The sequence below is a fragment of the Athene noctua genome, chromosome 14 (assembly GCF_965140245.1).
Source record: "Athene noctua chromosome 14, bAthNoc1.hap1.1, whole genome shotgun sequence".
Classification (NCBI taxonomy): Eukaryota; Metazoa; Chordata; class Aves; order Strigiformes; family Strigidae; genus Athene; species Athene noctua.
In genome coordinates, this window is record NC_134050.1 from 6,438,415 (window position 1) to 6,463,297 (window position 24,883).

General features: G+C 35.6%; 1 protein-coding gene across 1 annotated transcript in view; it reads right to left on the minus strand.

Annotated features, from left to right (window-relative positions):
- The window catches only part of LUZP2 (leucine zipper protein 2), a 202,989-nt gene that overhangs the window by 93,649 nt on the left and 84,457 nt on the right, over positions 1-24,883 (minus strand). The window contains exons 2-5 of the mRNA XM_074918195.1: positions 19,200-19,317; positions 17,680-17,750; positions 14,502-14,583; positions 7,029-7,091 (exon numbers count right to left, since the gene is read on the minus strand). Of these exons, the coding sequence (XP_074774296.1) occupies positions 7,029-7,091; positions 14,502-14,583; positions 17,680-17,750; positions 19,200-19,317 (334 nt within the window). The remainder of the gene's footprint in view (positions 1-7,028; positions 7,092-14,501; positions 14,584-17,679; positions 17,751-19,199; positions 19,318-24,883) is intronic.

Below are 24,883 nucleotides of genomic sequence, written 5' to 3' on the forward strand. Positions count from 1 at the left end.
GGATACATTTTATCTAAGCATTCTTATTTGAACACCTCCTTCACTTTAAAGGTTCACAGCCACGAGCAACTAGAAACCCTAGCTCTGGATGCTAAGAATGCATGAAGAATCCAAGAATTTGGCAGTGCCTAGGAGAGAGGGTCCAGACATAAAAATTCCATTATATTCCCTTAACTCATGCTTTGATTCTGATTATTACTCAACAGCAACTGTGAGAAAATGTGTCCTACGCTCCTGGATCTACAAGGTCAGGGAAACAAAACCTTTAAAAACAAAAGCTTATTCTAACATTCCCTACAGTTGCTACTGTATCACTGTAAATATATCTCACTGACATCCTTGATGCAGTAGAATTTGTTTTCTGTGTGATCTCATATACTGTCCCCTAAGAGCCATTTTCAACCGATTAAAGTGCATTTCCACCTTTTTCCTTATATTCAGTAAAAAGCCTCATAGAACAATTCTAAGCAAATTATTTTTAAAAACGGGTCTTTATTTTACCTCAAAAGAAGGTGTAATCAACCAAGAAACAACAGTGAGTTCAAAGCCCTCCGGCAGAACACGGTATGTGAGGCTGTTCCCGCACTCTTCCTGCTCATCCGCCTTTCCCTGGGCAGTGCCCCTGACTCTGACACTCATCCACGTTCCCTGAATTGTAAAACTAATGCAGAACCCAAAAAGGGAACAGGACTTTACCCAGTTTTCTTCTCAGGGGGACAGGATTTTATACTTCGGAAAAAAGTGACTTTTATCTGCAGAGTATGGAGAGTGAAGAACTACAGTGTCCTCCTTCAGAGAACAGTATCAGCGTACAGTCTCAAAGCCTTAAAATTTCATTTCTGCTTCGCTAAGGGAGGTTTCTTGTTGTTTTTCTTCCCCACCATAATTCAATGCAATTCGATTGAATTCACCCTGCAGGGCATGAAATTCCCAATAGATCAGGTGAGACTTTAAACTGCTGTGACTTTACCTTTTATTAGTGCAGCTAGGCACAGAGAGATTGGAGAAAATTCTGGTTTAGGATGATTTACTCAACACTAAAGCTATAACCACAATTTATACATGAATAGAGCAAAAGTATTGTTTACAAGGTAGTTATTTAAAACTGTGCTTCTTAGCAAAAAGAACATATATTACTGAGAGCTACAGTCAAATTCATTTTCCACTCCTGGTTTACTCTGTATTGCCTCTACTGCTATACATCTTTTATGTAATTCATGTTTTTCAAAATTCTGCCACAGCCTAAACAGCAAAAAAATACACTGCCTGATATAAACCCCTGGATCAACTTTATAAATACAGAGGGATTATTGTAAATCTGTAAAGACATTAACATACCTTAATGTAGGTATACGCAGAGATATCGTAAAACACTTTGTCCAGAGATAACATGACAAGCTAGAGTAATTTCTTATATCTAACCAAATGCAATTAAACAGTTTAAATAACGGGAAACTTTTTTTTATATACATTTCTAAGTCTAATGTGAGGCAACTATAACATCCATGTGACAAAGTTGAATAATACACTACCTTTCAGTAGAGAATGTAAACCATTTGTTAACTCTTAGGGAAACTTCCCAACTCATTTATCTCGAGGAACTGCACGTTAAACGTACATCAACCAGGACACATACCTTCAACTGAAGATGGCTTTTCCAGGTGTACCAGTAGGAAGTGAATGACAATGTAACAAAATGCACAATACACATCAATGCAGAAAAAGCATTCACTGAAGAAATTAATTCATCATGCATATGCATATTTAGCGTTGCACCCAAAATTATCAATTCTGAATGCCAAATAACAAGTCCCACGATTTTTCTGATCTAAACAAGGGTTAACACGGCATCGTGCTTTAGCTTCATTTTTAGGGCAGTTCTGTCATAATTTTCCACAAATTATACATGACTGACATGACAGAAGCGAGCTGCACACTATGTAACAGGCCATCTCCGAAAGTGAAAAGTTTTAAAGTATTTTATACATATTCTATTTTACTCTACGTTCTTGCCAAGTTTTTTAGTTCCACCAGTGCTCCTGAATTTCCAAACCTCTTGGTTTCTTTGTCAATAATAGAAATTTCTCAAAATAAGAGCTTATCTATTTACACATCAATCCTTTATTAGACTATATTATTACAAACCACATCATGTTACAGCTAGAAGTCCGACAGATTTTTTTTTTCTGGTATTGCAGGAAGCACTTGAAGACATCTAAAAAAGACAGATTTTTAGACATATAATCCCTATGTGCTCTATCTGGCACTTTTTTCCTCCACACCAGGGACTATTTTTGTTGTTAACTGTTTCTTCCCAAAGCCCTGAATAGCCTGATAATTGCCTTTCTGTACAATGTCCTCTCCTCATACGCCACATCACAGCTGCTCCATTCAGTTGGAACGCTGTTTTTGTCTATTCCTATCTCCAAATTGCTAAGTTGAATGGCAGCAGGGCACTCGCTCAAAGAACAGGACTAAATAGGGAATTATTTTTACAGCCACAGAAGAGCCTGAGATTGCAAAATTCACAATTTGCCAATACAAACTGAGGGTGAATGCAATATTTGAAAGGGCAAAAGTAGCTATGAAAGGAATTCCATTTTCATTATGTCTCTATATATCTGTATGCAGATAGCACTTCTAAAAAATACATATAAAATGCCATCAATTGCTTAAACATATAGTACATCCAATCTTACAAACAAGGTTTTTAAAAGAATACTGTATATTCAGTGACTGGTGCCAGGACCCAGATAACACATAACGTTTCCTCAAAATCATACCATTTAAATTCAGTCAAATCTCTGTCAGAATATGAAGTCCTTATCAAAACCCTCAAAAACAGTTACTGAAATTCCAGCAAAACTGTAGTAGTGGACTTATTTTTAGGGAGCTTGCAAACCTAGTATAGGAGTTCAATAGAAAGCAGCTAGGAAGGTACAGCTCCTGGTTCCTTTTCCACATAGTGGCTGATGCACAGGACTAAGCAATACTCTCCATTTTTTTCTCAAAGCAAGTTTAGTTGACTGAGCCAAGAACAGAACGCTGAGCTTCTGATTTCCAGGGTGCACTAGGACCATACTGCTTCTTTAATCACAAATATTATTCTGTGTTTCCTCCTAAAATAAGTGTAAAATAAACTGCCCTCAATCTTTTCCTACAGGTCTTGGAACATCTTGTAAGTTTGACAACATTAAAAAAAAAAAATAATTCAGGTAGCTTGATTAAATTCAAAACAAACAACAAGCAGATCACTTGTGCAGATGTTTCCGATATCTCTCTATATGAATGTGTTTGGATAAGGTGGTAGTAAAGAATGGCAGATACATCAGCTGAATGAAAGCACTGTCAAGTACTTGCATCAAAATTTTTTTCCCGGTTTCGTTGTTGTTTTTCAGCTACACATAACTGCTGCTCTTAAAGATATAGGTGTGCAAACCCCTTGTATCCTGGGGAAGGGAGCATTTGGGTGGGTGCAGGGGGTGGGGTGAGGAAACAGGTCTTTATCACTTCTCATGCAATTTTGAAAAGCTAGAAGACCAAATCTTTATTGTTTGTTTGTTGGGTTTTTTTTTCCCCGACAACTGATTTCCTTTTTGCTGTCTCTTTCTCTTCATTATGTATTCGTTACTATACTGCATCTGGAAGATTTATTTTACTCCCACATCAAGTTTGAAACATTTGTAGAAAGTACTGCAAGGTTCTGTAGTTCCATTTAGAGCATCTAGACATTAGTTTGCTTTTTCCCCTAGAGAAGAATGTAGCTTTTTTCTTCTCAGTAAAATCTTCCCCCTCCCTTTTTCAATTTTATGACCTGAAAGAGATGAGTAACGGATGCATCTTTTTTAATAATCCCAGGAACATCTAATTAATAGTTAAATCCTATGTAATTTAGATATATGGAGGAGGAAAGAAAAGCAGGTGAGCTGGTCCAGAACACACATCACTGAAGGCCTCAGAAACTGAAATGTTTTATTTGCTTGATGTGTTCTACATCCCATCTAAATCATATCTCTAGTTTAATCATTGCTCTTCCTCTAAGGTTAACTACCATTTTGCAATATGCTTTTTCTTTTTCACATTTTGAGAAGCCTCAATCACAGATGCCTCAAATAATATTTATACAGGTCTCGAGAAACTGTTCACTCAGTGACTCACAAAACCACTATCCATCTTTTCTGCTCTTTCGTAGTCAAAGTACTTCCCTAAAAACTCATACAAAATCACAATCAGGTGTGGCAGAATAGTGGAGATACATACCAGAAGTACTCCTTAAACATTTATGATCTTACAAATGTCAGCCACTCAATTTACATTTTTATTTTTGTATGTAAAGTTTTATACGGTTTTATATTTTTAAAGTTTATCCTTTTTTTTTATATATATACTTTTTATACTTTTCCTCTGTGCATTTATCTATTCACTAAGGATTTGCCAAGACATTAAAGAGAAATCATAATCTTTTTCATTCTTCATATAGCACAGAGAACCCCAACCAGTCTGAAGTCTCATTTAGCATCAGACATTTGCAACGTGACTGAAAGAAGCTACATGGTAAATGACTGCAGTCAGTCCTGCAACCCCCAAGAAAAGACACTGTTCTGGTTTGTTCTCAAGGGTTTCCTTGGGCTGAGCTGAAGAGAAACTAACGGGAGAGTGTTTGCAACTGCTAACAAAGTGCAGTAACAGGTACTGCTGTGCAGGACAGCAAAACACACATAAATCCAGCACACAGACATACAATCTTATGAAAGAGTACTACGTATAAATAAGGCAAATAGTAAATTCTGAAAGGAGCAGTCAAATGACCAAAAAAGATACAAACTGCCTAGAAGCTGTTAAAAAATTGCTGTATTAGAAGCCCCTAAAACGCTGAATGACTCTATAAAGCCAAGAAGGCTACACAGGGAACAACTCAGAATTTCAAAAAACTTGCTCAAGGGATAAGAACAGGAAAGGACATAAAAAAAAAAAAAAAAAGCTAAACACAAACAGTGAAGTAAGAGGAAATTTGACAGTGTAAGAAGATGTGAAGGTATCCAATATAAAAAGAGGATTTAGAGAAATTAATGGACAGCAGGTTCATAAACATACGCTACAGGGAATAGACAGGGATAGATCTTCTGACATCCCAAACCCAGTGACTGCAGATGTTCTGGGAGGTGAGGCAGGCTCACAAGCTCTGTCCTGACAGCGTTTGCTGTTGCCACTGTCACAGAGATACTGAGCCTGATGGACCACTGAACATTTCTTATGTTCTTGTACTTCAAAAGCTATGAGGAGTCACACACTGCGTCAGACCCAGAGTGCCATCCACCACCAGATCCTGGTGACTCCTGGGGTTTGCCACTGGCCTGAATTCCTTTGTGGTGTACTGTCACTGACCCCTGGTACCCCACAATTTCACCTGAAATCTTTCTAAGAGGAAGAGACACACACAGATGTAAAATGTGTGTGAATTGGTATATCTGTGGGTATCCAAGACAACGTATCTACATTTTGAATCCAAGGCACGTTGAGCATTTTTAATTGCCCATTCATTTTACGTAGTGATGGAGATGTTTAGTCACTATAGACTGACACATAATTGGAAACATAAAATTGTAGGTATGCAAATTAGATGTTTCTCTGAAAGACCCCGTGATAGGCCTAAAACATCTGCAACATCAGCACTTCCAGTTTACCCAGACAACTCTTGCAACTTCAGACAGGAGAGTATAAGGGAATAAAACGTTGCTGAATCACGTCATCTCTAAATTGAGAAGCAAATACTTTTGGTGTCAAAAAGAAAGATTCCTTTCAAAGCTGATTTTATAAAATGTGATATAAACACCTAAATATTACAGAGGTCTACCGACCTATCTAAGAAAATCATTAACTGTCCGATGGTTTGAATGTTGACTAATGAATTACTGGTGTGCAATAAGAGGATTTTTTACGGCTGGTCAATAGGATCAGACTGATATGACGTATTAGAATTAATAGGCTCAACTGCAAAGCATCCAGCGATCACAGGTGCGAAAAGAAAGCAAGGCTGTTGTGACTGTAGATGAAAACAACGGAGAATGTTGCTTAAATAATGTGAGCAACTAAAATCGACAGTATTTGCTTCGCAAGTTAAAAAGTAATGTGCACTTTTTTCAGATTGACCATATATATACACTCTCATACACCAAAGGCATCAGACATCACTGTTTAAATAAGTGCTTCCAGGAGATCCATTTTTCATACACATCAAATTCAGTATAGTTTAGAAGATCAAAATGTAAAAATTGAACAGAACAGACAAAGACAAGAAGCCTGGCTGGTAAAAGAACAAGAAATTATCTGAATAAAATATTTTCAAGGGCAAAGTTCTTTGCAAAATGAAGCAGTAGACAGGGAAATGATATCCTGATTTAGACAAATTGTTTTGGGAGAAAAAGATAAGGAGGAAAATAATATTAAGCTGCTGAAATGTTTTAACTTTCTATTCCAAGAGTAAATTTCAAAATGAATTCAGTTTAATACCAAAAAACCCTCCCCACATTTTATGTTTCATCTGAGATTTTGGGATCAACCTCAGATTAATATTCATGACATATAAAGCTTAAGAAAACATTTTAGTAATGTGTTTTCTTTAAATTTTATGAAGAATCTTAACTCTGAGACTGTATTTCCTTTCTCCTCCTCCTCTTGCTGGTTATTTTGAAAGCAGGTAATAACACTGGATAAAATTTCACCATGTATCAATAACCTGTAGAACTGAATTAAGTGTTCCTTTCTGAAAAAGCAGAACTCACAAGTACAGTAAAAGTTTGAAGTGTACTACAGACCTATGCTCCAGTAGGAAGGAGTCAACAGTCGCATTCGATAAAACACTATTTCTAAATGCACACCATCGTTTCTGTTTGCTGTTGTGTTTAGAGTATTTCACTAGATCTTTTTTTCTTTCTACTACAACATCATGGGGTTTATGTATGAAATCAAACCTTAACTTCTACCAGTGTAAACTCTGAATTGAGATGACAATCAAATGCTCCTCTTACCTCGTTCTGGAGGTCACGGATCATTTTGCTCTTCCTTTCCATTTCAGTCTTCAAAAAGTTAATCTACAAGTTTAAAGGAAAGTTAAGTGTGAGCTGTTGAAACGCACCTTAACATCAGTTTAACCATTATTTGGTTTTCTACTCTACTCACAGTTTTGAAAAAATAGACCAGAAAAACCCTCCCAAACCCCCTCTTCTGCTTATATACCAAATTGGTCTAGGCCACAGTTAGGCTTCTTGTAAGTCTACAAACATTTAGCGTGATATTTACTAGAAGAGTTATAAACAAGAGAAGAAAGTCCCTGTACATAAATAACCTTACTTTACTTTTGCACCAGTAGATATTGTGTTTATTTTTTGCAATTAAGTCCAACGTGACCTTCGGTGAACTAAGAATTTTTACAACAATATTAACTGATAATTACGATCTAAACATTTGTTTAACTTCTAAAAACACAACATCTATCATAGCAAATTTCTAACAATTATTTGATTTGAATGCTACAGTACTGGTCCTAATGAGATAAATGCCTTGATTCTGATCAGACTCACCTGTGGAATAAAGTGTATTATATGGGAAAACATTCATATTTGGTCTTTAGTTCCTATTTAATTAAATGAATTGCCTTGCAAAGTAGACATATTTTAAGACTGATTTCAATTAAACACACTTTAAAGATCGTTTTTACAGTAATTCTACATTTCTTTCAGGACTGAGCTTTCTTCCTGGTTTATGGAATATAACAGGAGAAAGAAGAATGTAATTATAACATATTAAAAGAACACATTCCTTTCACCCAGAAGGAGGATGCTCTTGGATACCTTAATTAGGAAAATACTCATCCCTATATACCCAATGCTCCATGCCATGTTCTCTCCCCTACAGATACAAATTCTACCTGTGTTCATGGGAAACTACAGTTGTTGTGACACTGCAGCAGACTTGTTAAGAAGAACAAAACCTCTGTAAGAGAAACATATTTAGATTATAGAGACATTGACCTAGAGATTAATGGTTTGGAATGTCATGCAGATAAAAAATGACATTGACTCCGCATGATACGGCAGCTGTTCTTAAAATCATGTCCACACTCATGTAGACAGATGTCAGTAATTTAAAAACCATCACTAGACTTGACATCACTCTCATCTGTGTCAAAAGAGAAGTCAGAGAACACTATCATCACTTGAGAGGGAAAAGTAGATAGGGGGTCCATGAGACTAGTGCCACCTGACATGCATAAATGTAACTTCTGCAAACTCAATCAAAACTTGTCTAAGCAGTTTGGTTGTGGAAATCCTAACTCGACATCCAGATACCACCAAGGCTGATGTTTTTACAGAAGATTAACATATTCAGCACTTTTCTAGCAATCACATCCACAAATACGGAAATTTAGTCTATGTATACAGTATAATAAATATGAAGATTTTGCACAACAGAAAATAAAGGTCACATCAAAACATGAGATCAGAATTAATGGGGAAATACCCAAAAATAACCATTCACATAGTGGGCTCTGGTTTTTCAGCTGTTCAAAAGATTTACCAGCTACCATTAAATAATGACAAAAACTACATTCCAACCTCCATTAAACAGTGTTCCCTTTCTTAGGCCTAACTCTCAAGAGAATATTAATATTCCTTTAAAGCCCTTCACTTCTAAATCTGAATATATATGAAATAAAGAGATATGGTACCAAAATTATTATCTGTGTGCTCTCTATACATAGCTGGTAAGTATCAGAGAGACAGGTAAGACAACACAGTATTTAACCAGCAATCTATGTTAGTTAAACCAGTAATTTTTGTTAATTACTATTCACATGCATCTGATATCATTGATATGGACACCTTAAATAGTGCAAATGTACTGGTTTAGCTTATTAATTGAAAAAAGGGTTTTTTAAGTCTGTTTTTAAAAATAATACCAGTATTAGTTAAGAAGACATCCATTTTTACTTTCATATTGTAACAGCATTTTTAAAGCTCTTCTACTATATCTTTAACTGAAGAACCACTTAGTCATAAAGTACAGCTACAGAGAGCTACACAGGAGGGATTTATATGGCTTGGCTACTGGAACTAATGTAAAGATAACCCTATCTATCCATTTAAGTGCATCTATGCCTATAATTTCATGGCAGAAATTTAAGGCAGATCAGTCTGTATCAGACCATTTGCATTACGCTTTTAGTCAGTCCCAAGGACAAGGCATAATACCATTTTCTAGAAGAGATGTAAAAAGTCTACTTTCAGTCACCAACTTCTTATAGCACAATAAACAAGAATGAACATTTATACCCAGCTTTAAATTGAAAGACACAGAAACTGAAAAACTGCAACTAAGAAACTCTACATCTCTTTCTACCCACCTCTTCTTGACATTCACCTCTTTCCACATGTTGGCTGCCTTTAATTACTATCTAGCTGTAATTATGAAAATACATAATGAAAATATATTGTTCTAAGGCTGAACTTTGCAATATTAAGCAAGGACACTGCTTCTGTCTCCCGGAGACAGACATCCAAGGTACTCAGAGCTTTGTGTGTTTCAGAGCTCATTATGTTTATTAAAGGCAACAGCTTCCATCCAGTGGCCTTTACTCACAGCAGTTTGTGACCTTGAAATGTTCAAATTAAATTTTCCCCCATCGAAATACAGAATGCTTTAGCAGATGGCAGTGATCTAATTCTAAGAGTCAGACAATAGTTAGTTATTCACTACAGATGAAGGATGGAAGAATACCAATGTAACATCGTTACCACACAGTCAAAGCTCAGCTGCATGCTTACTGCTTACCTCCAGACTGCTTGTATCTTGCTCAGGACTAAGACATGAGCAATTAAAACGGGACTGGAATACATTCATTAACACCTAACTATTCTGACAATATCTAGAAACCCTAACATAATCAATATTAATTTTCACAGTCTAATTTTCAAGTTATAGTGTAGGAATTGACTCCAAAAGCCAGAGAGAACTGGTTAGGCTATCACCTAAAACATGGGAAATACTCTTTCCTTTGGGAAAAAGTGTTCTACAAAGTGTTAAATACTTTTAAAAGCAAAGCTAATATATTTTTACCTACTAGGATTTCTTAGATAAACGTAACTTTTAAGCTGTAAGCTACATTTTAATTTACAGAACAGATTTTTGTCAAAGAGACATCTATGAGTTTTGGACCTGTTATAAGGGCTGTTACTAAAGGAAACAAATATTTCTGAAGCGAAACAAACATCTGAGCTTTTTATTAAAAATACAGGAGGCATGAATTTTAGACATTTCTTAAAATTCTTGCTTGGTGGTGGATCTCTCTGAATTAAATTCCCCATATTCTGTTAGTCTTTTATTATTAAGAAAAAGCCTACTGTTTTCAAAATAGCCATACTGTTTATTGTTTATTTTTACAAGTCATACATAATGTGTTACTTAATTCTCATTTTTTATAGTGAACACTGAGCAACTGGGAAAAAGAAATTTACACAGGCATATTTTCTCCTTTATTTTGACAGACAGTACTATAATTGTATTGTCAAACAATTCCATCACCATGTCTTTTTAAAAACTGTTAGCATGATTTAAAATATCAATGGGAACAAAAAGTAAGAGGCAGACTAAGCTTACTCTACCTAGCCAAACTATTTTTTATTATTTCCCTGTCTCATTCTTCATTTTCTCTCACCAGAGATATCCAGCTCTTTTATAAACTTCATTAACTACAGTTAACGGGAAACAACTTTGCAAAACTTGAGGTCACTTCCCAAAAATATAACTATTTCTTAAGATACAAGCAGTTAGCATGAAGTACAGTCAAGTGAAGAGCCCTTCTCCAAAAAGCTCTAAGAGCCTGTTAACCTAATGCAGAGATACAGAATCACTACTTACCCTATTTATTGAAATTCACTGGAAAAAAACCTCTTTCAAGTTACACGCATCATTTGCCCTCTGCCTTTATGTTAACAAAAGTGAAAATTAGTCCATGGCCACTAATCCTGTTTCTGGAAGAAGTGGTTCCACTTCATATTTAGAGATAAGAGTTTGACATAAATAAATTTTTTTCACTGCATAACAACCTACTATAACCTGCTCAGGTATTTGATTCTGAATGCAGAACAAAAAGCTCTGTCAACCTCTATCAATTGTTAAAGAGGACAACAGGCTATTTGGAATTGTGTCTTACACATTTTATATGTGTGGTGTATAAATAAACCTAGTACAGTGCTTCTGACTAACAAGCCTTATCTATTTAAGAAACGCTTTTTGATATACAAATAATCTACAGTTCTAGTGTGAAACGGTCTGTAGAGAAGCTCCCTCACAACTCAAGGCTTTCTGGAAGGCTGTATCTGACCTTGAACTTTGCAACATAGGACTTATTTAAATCTAAAATTTAAGCCATCCTTATCATAACTAGTATTCCTTTGCACATTTTACTATCCCAGATAGAAAAGCTGAAACAAAAGGCACACATTTATCTGAGGTCTGCCGTATATTTTCTAGAAAAGACCTGTACCAAGATGGACTGCTGCTGTTCTTGATATGTTAGTGCTACTGATGCAGTGAAGAAAGCAGAAATGGAGTGCTCACTCCTGCTGAGGGCCTGCAGGTCCGTAAAGGACAGGAATGTCTTTACACCTGCTTTTTCTTTCCAGCCTGAGTTGCTGCTCCTGCCCTCAGCAAGTTGTTACCAGCTAGCAGCAGCTCCCCTGGCTGCTTGCTGAGGGACTGTACCCACCAACGCTTCAGCACATCCTCACAACAGCAATTTTTTAGCTGCCTCTTGGCTTCTCTAGTCTTAAAGAGCCAAAAAAAAAAAAAAAAAAAAAAAAAAAAAAGGATAAGCATGCACAATAACGTTGATAACATCGTTTCTGATGAGTCATTTGTGCAACTGCTAGTGGAGAGTCCTGCCGTACATTGCACATGACACGGATGCGAAGTGTAACGTCCTGCTGTGGCGTCTCCTTTTCGTTTGGTCAGAGCCCTTGAATACTTTCCAGGCTACTTTTCAGGTTATTTTTCATGTATTTTGGGTAATTCTTGTAAATTCTTACTTGCACTTTTGCATTTACCTAACAAAGAACCCCCTCAGGCAGGTGTTCCCTCTTGAATATATAGAGCCAAGTATCATACAGTGAGCATTGTACTATGTCTCCTTGGCAAGTGCAGGGAAGAAATACGTGTTTCCAACCCCCCTCCAGTGTTTTATTCATTTGGCTTTGAGAAATGTAATTCTATTCTTATTTACTCCGATGAAAACCAAGATTTACTTCACCAAATCTTGTAGAATAAAAGGTGCTTAAACTGGATTAGAAACAAGACTCGCAATTCATTAAATTAGAATTAAATTAAAGCTCCCGTCCTCTAGCTAGGCTTGCCTCAAAGTACTAAGACCTTCTTTAATACCATCCATATTGCATTCAGAAAACCATGAAACACACGGAGAAACCAGGTGTAAAATAACCGTGTGTGACGGTAATATTTATTTCCGTTTCTATTGCAGCTTTCATCTGAGGATCCTGAAGTACTTTTTTGAATATTCATTCAGTCTCAGTGTATTGTTGAGCTTCATTATGTACATTGTACCTTGAGGCATGAAGAAATGTCACAAACCAAGGACACGGTTCAGCTTTTTTTAAAATCAGTGGCAAATTTAATATTCTATTATTGTCAAGTTTTAGAATACAGCTCAAGAACTCAGTTTCTCTAACCACCTGACAACACTCCAAGCCAAGTTCGGTTATAAACTCAGAGGGGTTTTTCCTGGCTTCTGCACTAGGTAATATTTTTGCTTACAGTTAACAGTAGATTTTGTTTAACTTGTGTGGAACAAATCTCGTGCTTTTGCCCAGTGCTAGGGTGTGGACTGAATTTACACAAGGCACTGCTGTTCGAGTTAAAAAAAACCACTATACCACAAAGAACAGCAGAGCCAATAACCCATTCACTCCATCTGAGATTTATTTAACAACATAGCTGAATTAGTCTTGAATATCAAAATCTAATACAGAGATTAAATAACAGAATATGTTTTCCACCTTTAACTTGTAGGACTAGAATTCATCGTGCTAATAAAGCTAGTGGGAATGTGTCCGTGCACCTGAAAAAAGACAACTTCCAACAAGCATCTTCTGAGTACTTAGCAGATACCTACATTATAATTTTTCTTATTTTGGGAATATATATCTTTCCTCAATATAAAACCATCTTAAAACAAGAGTGTTTTGCGGGTTTTTTTCCTGGACATATGCTGCCCTGGCTATTGAGAAAGACCCCAAAAACTAGTTATCCTTTTCAAGCTCAGTACAGAAATCAGTTTGTTTTCTCCCCTCAAGAACAGAAGAGGGGGGATTTGTTCTCTAGACAAAATTACAAATACCGAAAATTCACTGAGTATATGTTATGGGGGACACAAGAACAGGTAAAACAGTATCTTCAAGCTTCTAAGCAACAAAGGGGAAAACAGTGTTTCCAAACATCATGTTAATTGAAGGAAACCTACATTGTTTCTAATTAAAAGGTAGCATGTAAAACATGCAGTCTCACATCTTGTTCACCAAGGGCATAAATCTACATGCAAATCACATTCATACAAAAGAAGGCATTTGTAAATATTTGTTAAATTTAGTAATTATTTTTAAAACTATGTCTTGGAGGAATGTATTGTGAGCCTGGAAGACAAATAAACAAGTAATTATCCAATGCGAAACTGAAAGTAGATCTACAAGCCCTTCTAGCGGCTGGTTTTCAAGTCCAGATTTAGAATCACAGAACATTTGAGGTTTGAAAGGACCTCTGCACATTATCTAGTCAACTTACACTCAGTGGTACAGGAAGTCTCACCAACAGAAGAAACATTTCCTTTTTACATCTTAAAATTACACAGAAAACACGATTCTCTTTTTTTTTTTTTTTCTGCAGCAGTAAAATATGGGTATTTATGCCCCAGAACGTTACTGCGCTACACAGAAATCCAATCAACTGTGTAATTTATCCAGAAACAAAATTTCATTAAAGCATGAAAACTTAACAGGATTTAATACCTCCCTATAGTAATAATTGGGCCAACTATGGTCAAAATCGGACACTCTACTATTTTGTTGTTGAAAATTGGTAGTGATTCAAAAAAAGTCAATGGATGTATGACAGTGTACATTGGTACAGAATGAGACATGAGGGTCCATAATGACAACCTCATCAGGGAAAGGATTTAGGCCCAAGTCTCCAGGCCCAAACCTCCAAAAGTGTGTATCTCACAGAAATTAGTGAAGACAGGGATTTTAGCACTTTTGAACACACAAATTTTTTCAGTTCCTTCTGAAGCTTGTAGAGTACTAACACATACTTGAAATACAAGTTTTTTACGTGTAAAGTTATTTGAGGTAATGACAAATTCTCAAGGCAGAAGGACTAAAAAAAGACAGAAGAAACAAACAAAAATAATGAAAGAGGGACAGGGAATCACTCACGGTAGCCTGCTGCTTTTCTGCTTTCTCAGCTGCCTCATTAAGCTGCTTCTGAAAGGCCTCCTGGAGAGATTTCATTTCTTCCCTAGTTTGTTGAAAACACAAAACACAAACTTCAACACAAGTGTCCATTAGCAAATAGTTCTTCAGTTTCTCAAGAAAAGGCACCTTTAATTATTCAGAATAACAGACAGATGCACTGTATCTATAAGTCTTGCTAATAAAATCATAATGACCCCATGAACTATAGTGCCAACACAAGACAAAAATTATCTATGATGGAAATTGGCCACCTTTTACATCTACTGAATAGCATGCTGTGCGAAACATCTGCCAGTGTATAATTTCTAGCTAAAAGGATTGGCACCAAAAAAAAGTGAGGAAAAGTGGGCCACTGAAAACGCACCAAAATGGAACAATACTATTATCAGTAAGAATTAGTTTATACCTGCTTTAAAACAAATAAATAAATAACGCTCTGATGAAATTCAACCTTCACGTGTTCTTTGTAGAGACAAAACAAAATTCATTAGAAGATTCTGGCATACAATTAAGGAAAAAAAAAAAAAAAAAAAAGAAGATAATTACTTGGATTGGGCTTTATTTGAACCAAAAGCCCCCTCTGCATTACTGATGCAGAGAATTTCTCCAAATTTCAAGAACTGCCGTCAGCTGAGATCCCCTGCTAGCCACCGCTTTCTATGATTCATATGACACACCTCAGAGCTGTTGCAAATTAGAAGAGTGACATATTTCAGAACAGCTACAGAGCTTTTTCAGGGCTGTTGCTTGCATGGATAAGCCTCTGCAGAAGACCAACACAGAACTGGGTCTACACACAGATATTAATTTAGCTCAGTTAAAACTAACTTGGAACGGAAACCATCTAGTACATACAGCAACAGAACTTGTGGATCATCTTTCATGTTAGCCAGTAACTCGACTACTTTTAGCAATTTTGGCAACACTAGTACAGAAGAGATTTAATTGAAATAGCGACTGAGCAGCATGAAACCAGCGCACCGTCATCACAATACAGCTCTCTTATGGTACAAACAGATGCGATCGTTTCAACATGCTGATGGTGCACAGAAAGACTTGAAACTTGAGGCATCATAGTAAGTGACCAAGTTTTACTTGCAAGTTGGGAAGCCCTGAAAAATTCACACAAAGGGATTTTAAAAAGTATATAAAGAATAATATATTAAAATACATTTTAAAAAACAAAACAAAACAAAACAAACAAAAACCAAACAAAAAAAACCCAAACCCCTAATTTGAAGTCAGCAGAACTACATCTACTTGCACAACCTGACCAAACACAGCTCACATTTGACCAAAGAAGTTCCTAAGATTAATATCGGGATACACTAGGAATTTTGGTTCAAATACAATAGATTTAAGCATAACGCTATGTTCAGTTCTTCACTTACTCCAGACGAAGTACAGCCTGAGGCTCTAAAAGTAAATAAAGTAAATAAACTGTGACCCTTCCTTAGTGAAATTCTGAGGGAGATTCCCTGGCATATTTTTAACACCTCCTTACATTAACTTCCACACCTTTCTGGAAGTGAAATCCAGTAAGCCTATGAACAGCTGTCAAGTACATGCAGTAGGTCCAAGGCATTTTCTTGGAGTATATTGTAAAAGCCTCTTATTTTCTGAAGGAGGGTGAGGGCTGCTCACAGCATATTTCAGGGATCCATGGCCTATCTCTGGGAACTGCTGTTGTGCAGATACTCACAGAATCCCTTAGAAGCAGATGTCAACACGTATTTTTGGGTGGACCTTAGGAGACTTTAAGGGCTGATTTAAGGAGGAGATTAGGAAGAATACTTGTAGTATGTAGTAAAATTTTCCCTTAGCAGACTCAACTTTCCCACCTGCAACTATTTACCAAATAGTCCATTAATACTTTTAATCAATTAACATCTCCATTACATAAAAGCTGCACAACAAACAAGAAAACACATTCACGTATGAAGGATGGAGTCTGTGACAAGGGCAGTTTTTGATGACGAGACATATACCTTCAGTTGCACCCAAGCCATGTAAGTGTTTAAACAGGAAGTTTTAGCTGAAAATAGCTGAAATTTTGCTTTCATTGTTATAGATTTGTCTGGAATACCTGAAAGATCCATACGTATCCAATACTTCTTTGTCACACTAAAAATGAGAACTTCTATGGGTAGTGTATTATGGATCTTTTTTGTTGTGTATTGAAGAATTGAAGGTCATTTTATCAGAAGCCTTCTCTATAGCAGCGCAATTTCACATCTACTTCTGTTAAATACAGTATCAGCAGTAAGATGGCTGTGGGATTTAAGTACTGCATTTCTAACGGTTAAAGAACTATGAGTTTTAAGTGTTTCAATAAATTCTTTTTCTAAGGAAAAACATGAAGTATAGATGCATTCATTATATAATATTTTTTCAGCAAAAGCGATCCCTATATTTGCCATGTTTTCTTGTTATTAAAACCATATCGATATTTTCATTTGCTGGTCTGAATTCCAAGAATTAGAAGAGAAGAAGTAGAATGATAACAGTTACTTGTGATGAAGCACCAGGGGATTTGAGACTAAGAACTAAGCTGGGAACTTGCATTTCTTAAGTGCTCAATGAATAATTTGAAGTGAATACTTCTCTACTCCTAACTGCCTTCCTCACAGATATCCAGTGCAAGTATTCCCACATTTGCTCAATGACTAGTGATTTTGAGTGTCTACATGCATAAATATTTATTTAAGAGGCCTAAATATACATCATCATCCCCAAATTCAGAGATGGAGATACTTTAATAATTCAATTAACTGAGCATTACCATCCACTAATTATTTTCTAAAACTTCTGATTTTATACTTAAGAGAAAATTTCATGACTTCCTGAGTAGTCCCTTTCTTTAGCAGATATCTTACCATAGAATTTAAATGTATTTTCCTAACATATATCCAATATCAGCAAATATATAATTTGCTTCAAAAACTTCCCAAAACAGTATTCCCTGCCTCTATTTTACTGATATAGATATAAATATATGAATATATATACATATATATATATATAAAATCAGCAGACTCTGGCACACAGCTGTGTTTAGAGATTAAAGTAAAAGGAAAGATGGAATCTCCTAGTCTGAAAGCTTTAAATCTGGAAACAGAAAGAGGAGGTGGGGTCTTACCTTTGCTTTTGGCCCATTTCCAGAAGTTTCTGCACATCATTTTTGGCTGATGCTTCATCATTTTTCAAAGACTGACAGCAAAGGAAGAACTCTATTACCAAAGAGATCTTTAATATTATTCATCTGTGAAATGATTTATTTGATCCTCTTTCATAAAATGCTCCTGCTGAATTACAGATGCTTGTGAGAAACGGAGGAATAGCCAGACTTTTCTTTTACCATAACTCAGCACAGTTAACTCTACACAGCTGTTTTTCAACTATTAAATGTGAGCTAATGAAATAAAATAAGCAGATCTAGAAACAAACAAATGGCTAAAAGCATTAAAATTGTATGAGAAAGGTAAGTGTGCATATACAGAAGGTAACACTACAACTCTTTGCCTGTATCTAGATCTTTGCAGTGTTGAGTCTAAAATATCTCACAGTATAACTTTGCCAAATACTACCTTCAACTGTGCTGCATAAAAAATCCCATTCTAAAATAACTGTCACAAGCAGCAGCACACTTCTCCAAAGAGTAAGAACAAAATCCCTACAATAATTAAGAGCAGTAAAGCACTCAAAAAACCCCAAAACTCAAGTGTTGACATTAATTAGAATCAGAGAAGTCTGGAACAAAAGATGATATAATAATATAATACAGCACAGTAGTGATACACAGTACCAGCATTCTTCTGTGAACAGATACAGGGATTCTACTCCTTGTATTTCTCCCATCTAGCTTATATCAACATGAAGATAAAAATGCGATGTCAGGAAAAATACTGTCCTTTAAAATGACATGAAATACAATACAAATCTCAACTGATAATGACTCTGAATGTTTTCACCAGGCCAACAGACTGTATCTGGGAAAGACAGGCATGCTCTTAAGCGAGCATCTTGTGATTTCAGGACCCCAAATCCAGAGCAGGATTTTTAATTTACCTCTCACTCTGAGAAGCTGATTTGACTCCAGAGTTCATCTGACTATTGCCCCTCCAGCCTACCCATGATACCCAACAGTTAAATACAGAGGCACCTCAGCTCTAGCTGCTGGCTCATCGGGCACAATTTCTCAGCTAAACTTCTGATGTAATGCCCTGCTGTAAATCCAGTCAGTCTGTGTAGCTGGTGTGTCAGGTAGGTAAAGGGGCAGCTAAACCAGGCTGCGTATATGTAGCTCATCAGCAAAGATGCAACCTGCAACAGCAGAGGAAATCCTTTCTAGTAGCTGCCAGGACAAATGTGTGATAACTCCACTAAAGACAGCTTATTCTTTTTTCTTCCCTTCCTTTTTTGTTCTGCTATGTTCTATTTTCATATTTTATATTTTTTGATTAAGAGGACAAATAACCCAACTCATTAGGATTATGTTTTCCATTAAAACATTGGGTTTGTGTTAAGTACAAGATCAACAAAATAGAAATTATTCACATATAAAAAAAAAAAAACCACAACACATTTTTCATAATAAATAGACACCAATATGAAAATGTCAAAGTAAGTAATCCTACAGAAACAGAGACAGAACCTAACCTGGAGGTTGACTTTAATTCCCTCTAGTTCTTTAGAAGTCTTCGACAGTTGACGAAGAATATTGCTCCTTTCCTTAAAGACTTCTTTCAGTTGTCTTTCCAGTTCTTCATAGCCCTGTCTAACGCAGAAAATAAAAGCATGAGATCTTCTCGAAACATTACTCAATGCGTTTGACAACAGTCTTAGTTCATCCATATCGATTTAATTTCAACACTCTTTACAGGTTCCAAATTGGAGTGTGTCCCCCTGTTCACCTATACAATAACTTGATTTCTCCTTACATAGATAAACAGATGTTTTATATGTCAAAATGATGTGCTGCGTCTGAGTATGCAAATTATCAGGCTGAAACACTGTAAATGTTGTATTGTCTGTGATGAACAGGAGGCAGAAAGGAATTATGTGAGTAATGGTACATAGCGTGAGATTTTTCTTGGTTTAGAAGTTATTCCATACAAGAAACCAAGCAAAACTTTGAAAAAATTAAGGTTTGTGACACCTGGTAATTTGAGGGAAGGATGATTCAGATCTATTTTAACTTTGTAAAATTAATTTCGTTCCACAATTTCTCCTCACTTAAATCTCCTTATAGTATAAACTAGAACTGACAAATATGGTAAGAGGAATCAAACCTAATTATTAATTAATGGATAAGTCAAAATATTCTATCCTTTTCTAAAAGGGTAATTCTTACTTGGAATGTAAGCATACGTTTTAAAGTTCTTATGAAATTCACAATTAAATAAAGCCAACACATATTATTTTAGGTTGAATGAAATACAAATCTCATGTTCCATTTCAGGAAAAAAGCAAACATTACACTTAATTCTAAAAGAACACACATTGTTATTTAAAATTGTCATTTTGAGGAAGACCGATCAGTGAATTGAAACATCCATTCCTTCTACAACTTTATTTTATTTTTTTCTCCTTGCTGTACCTCTGGTTCTAAGAGGGAAAAAAGAACTTCAACTCTACAACACATCAGTACTATCTTCCACTTTAGCAAAGAAACTCAGTAAAATAAATTAAATATGCTACCTAATATCAGTCTGATCTATTTTATCATCAATATGATAGATTTATGAAAAAAAATCTGTATTAATTGATACTTTGGATACCTAGAAGAGATGAAAGTGAATAAAACATCCCTTTCATCACACAAGAATTTAGGCAGAGACTCTTAACATTATATTGAAGTTTCAGCAATAAGTATATTCAGCTTTCACAGAATGTTGCAAATTAAAAAGCATAGAGTTCTTTGAGTTTGCATCGCTAATGAAATATGAAACATCTCCAATTTCTGCTTTCTGCTCCAAAATAAGAACTGATATGTTTTCACCTGCAATGTCGCACTCAACAATTTCAGTGAAGATCGTCAGCACAATTGCTAGGTCAACTGTTTAATTTTACACCAGAAGTTCTTTTTTAGAGGAAAGTTGAAATGGAGAAGTGAGATTCCTTCCACGCCCCACAAAAATAAAATTGTGATGTTTTCACAGGATAATAAAAACCCACAATCTTACTAATACATTCCATAGCTGGTACATAAAAATCTTAGCTGTCAGTAAAACGTTTTCTTGGTAAATTTTGCCTTTTCTTTCAATATGTGGATGAACTTTATTCTGTGCTTTCCAGTTATTTCAATTACGTTCACCCACTAGAGGAAAGAAAAATCTGCAGATCTACTGGGGGAACAGAGGCACCTCTGAGAACGACTGTAAGAACACAAGGGGTGGTCAGTGTAAAGGAACAATGTGAGGACTCAGCTATGCTTAGCTACTAGTAACTAAACAGCACTCGTAAGTTATCTGGTTATCCTTGATATGGATTTTATCTAAATTTTATCTAAAATAAACTATCTTAAATTGAGGTTACAGAGTTAGACTCATCGTGGGTTTACAGGAAAATCTATATGCCCAGATTATGGCCCTTACAGAATTTACCATTATTTCCATGAAGAGCTTGCATCAGATTTTTCTGTCAAACTGAATGAAAGAACCTATATGAATTAAATGTAGCTAGTGTTAAAATACCGGATAAATATTAGCATTCTGGTGGTTACATACATTAAAAATAAAAGATCCTGCATTAAGTCTTACATAGAAACACCAACAGCTTTTTTTTGTTGGCACTCCAGTTGCGCGTGGTTTTAAACAATGTATATACATCACTGTAAAAGAGCTGTCTCACCTCAGCAGTAACAACATTATATGTAATCAGCCTGACAAGCTTCAGAGAATACTCCCATTTTAATCTCCCGATGAATAGAGATCAAGGAAGAATTTCCTCTTGCTAAAGTAATCAGGTAGTTTCAATAAGGTCATCACTTTCATTCCTCTTTAGGCATCCTAAAAGTTCATTAGGCATGATGGTCTCTTTTCCATTGAAATGTTGTGGTTTTGTTTAAAGTTAAACCCGACATTCAAGAATAAAAAAAAAAAATCACCTGCCATTGGTAACACTCTGTTGTAACGATCACTTTAAAGTAACACCCCCCTCCAATTCCAGTTTAGCTTGAGCATTTAAAAGCCATCTGTCTCAGGCAGCCAATTATGCTGCCCCATGGGTACTCAGTTGGCACAAGTTTCACTCCATTGTCTTGTAAATACTAATACATACCCATTTGCGTAAACGGGGACATTTCCCAAATTTTTAAATTAAATTCAATATAAACTATGCATGCGCTTGTATTTTCCTTCGTATTATCTTTTATGACACACAGGGCTGGGAGGAGGAGACAAAAAGCCAACAGCCAACTTCCCACAGTGAGTCACAAAACAAACCAAGCCCTCAGAACTACTTAGAATTAAAATAATTTTTAAAAAAAAAAAGAAGAATGAAGATACAAGACACAACTATCAGATCTATTAACTATTAGGTCCTCAAAGGTTTTTAATTCTGGATGATATTATCTCTGATATCAAGCTTTGCCTCAGCATTATGTCCCAGAACAGCGCCCACGTATTTGAAGACAGTAAAATTCAACCCCACACATGTGATAACCGAGAAACCCTCAGACTAGCCTATCTGTTTTGGTTACCTTAATTTTCACATTGCAAACTTGCACCATTTAGACCAACAAAGTGCAATTCCACTGAACAACTAAATTTGTAAATGTGGTGGTCTAATCACGAATCAAACAGATTATTCCAGAACTCTCATATTTGCCCACAAAACTGAGTATATCTGCACTTCTACACTTCCTTAACATTAACGGGATTCTCAGGACTGCGTTTAAGGAAAGATCCATGGTCAACTGCTTTTCTTATTCTTCCCTTCTTGAATTCTAAATAATTGTATTTTAGTCTCCCACGTATTTGATAAGCACTCTTTGGAAGGTTTCACACACATATATATAATACAATTAAATCACTTTTCCACATCAGCACACCATACTCTGGAGCCATCTATTACATGAAAAGCATCGTGTATTTTCTAAAGCTAACATTAGATTTAGAGAAAAAAAAAAGATTTTCACCATGATGCAGTAATATTTTTTCCTATTTGAAAACACATAAATTACAAAACATATAATCACAAATACAGAATTCTGTCCTGATGAGTATCAGCAAACTCCTGCGAAACTGATTAACTAAGAAGATTTACCTAATTAAGAAAAAAAGCAGTTGGACCAGATTATCAACAAGACTTAGTCAGCGTAATTCTTCTGAGGTCAGAGAATATTTAAATTGGAAGAACACTTATTCTATATCTAGGTACCTGCCTCAGTGAAGCATATGGGTCTTTAAGAAGGCGGCATCAGCTGTCACCATGCAGGAGAAAGTAAGAGAAGGAACTTCAGTAGAACAGTGAAATGTTAAACTCAGTGACAAGTTTTGTGGGTGTGGAGGGAGAGTGGATTCTTACAGCCAGAAAAATAAGCTCTAAACAGAACAATTTGCTTATGTTGAACTTGGGTGCCAGTCTTGTACTACAGACTGGAAGAAGCTAATTCAGTGAGTGTGATGTGTCACCACTGCACTGCCCTGCCACAAACACCATGAAATCCCAGTGACCTTCTAAAAGCTTCTAACCCTCAAAAACTGTCAGGGTTCTCCAGTCATCCTGCAGTATATGTGGCCAACAGAGGTTAAACCCATTCCTAGGAAACCCCCTATGTAATTATAACAGATTAAATCTCTTCTCTGACTATTAGGTGACACCAGTTACACCGTTCTGCGAAATAACGTGTCATTATCAGCATTTCCACCTGGGATTAAAATTATTATTTATCATTTTAGCACATGAATGTGCTTTTAAAAATGTTCATTATGAAACAGAACAATTTAGCAATACCCTGCATGTTCAGGTCATCTGTAGTACTCTAATTGCAAGTTGTTTTGCTTTTTACCATCAGCCTATTGATGTAGTGTCAGCGGAAATTCCTGTATCATTTGTTTTCAAGGGAATGATGTTCATTTATAGTTTTAAGCTTAGTCAGCTGTTTTACTCTTCTATTATTCTTACTGACATGATTTAATAGATTATAGTAAACATTTCAACAGATTCTAATTTTCGGTATGCAACAGAGACAAATGTCTAGTAACTAGAAAGACTTTCCCCCAGAGATCACTCCACCTCTGACTGTTATTTCCTTAAATATTAGAATTTAAGGTTTTAGTCTTCAAAATAAGGATTGAGTTTATTTCTCACTGAATAATATGTACTATGTCAGGACAATGTAAAATTGATTTTGTTTTCCCACTAGATTTACAAAGCCTGTATTTGAAATAAAACTTTTATGAAAATTTCAATTATTTATGATACATAAATGTCCCTGACAAGGGGGGAAAAAAACAAAAAAAACAAAACAAAAACCACCCTTAAAACAAAAGAGAAAATTGGAATACAATCTGCAGTTTAAGGCAAACTTAAATAGATGTCTCTTCCAGCAAATCTGTTGTCAGCTATATTCTTTAAGCCACTCTAAAAAACACATTCATTTTCTTCTCTAATTGCAATTAATATTTTAGGGCACTCTACTGTGAATTCTAAGAAAATTAGGTGAGACGATGAGATGGTCACAGCCTTACGGCTTTGGTTATTTTTTAAAGCTGCAATAGTTAAGAAAAGAGTATACTGTACACTTTTTCATGCATCATAAACAAGAAATATTGCTTACAGACTACACTTGCAAAGTGCAGGATTACCCAGGTGTTTCTAAAGCAAACTTTTGAAGATATTCTTGGCAGCAGGTATGTTCACATGAATGCGGTTTGTATTCAAGGGAGAAAAAGATTCATCACAGTTCTGAATTAACGTGTCTGGAAGTTGAAGATAAGAATCTTTAAAATTGTAAAATAAGCAAATGAGATGGAATAATTTATAATGATAACAGAGCATTGTAATGCTGCATTTTCTCTTTCTAAATATGAGCATTTTTAATCTAGAAATCCAGTGTGAGGGAAGTAATTTATTAATGAGCAATAACCAGAATGAGCAGCTTATCTAAATAAAATATGCAATACATAATTATAGTGTGTGTATATATATATACTATACTATAATAGTAGCCAACCTAAGTTTCAAATACTTTTATCTGATTTCAGTCAATTCTGAACTAACAATTACATATGGAAAAAAATCATATAAGCATGAAGTTGATCAGCAGATAAAACGTTGCTGTGAAATCCAGCCTTTGTCAGATAGAACCATTCTTCACACTCAAACGGCATTTACGT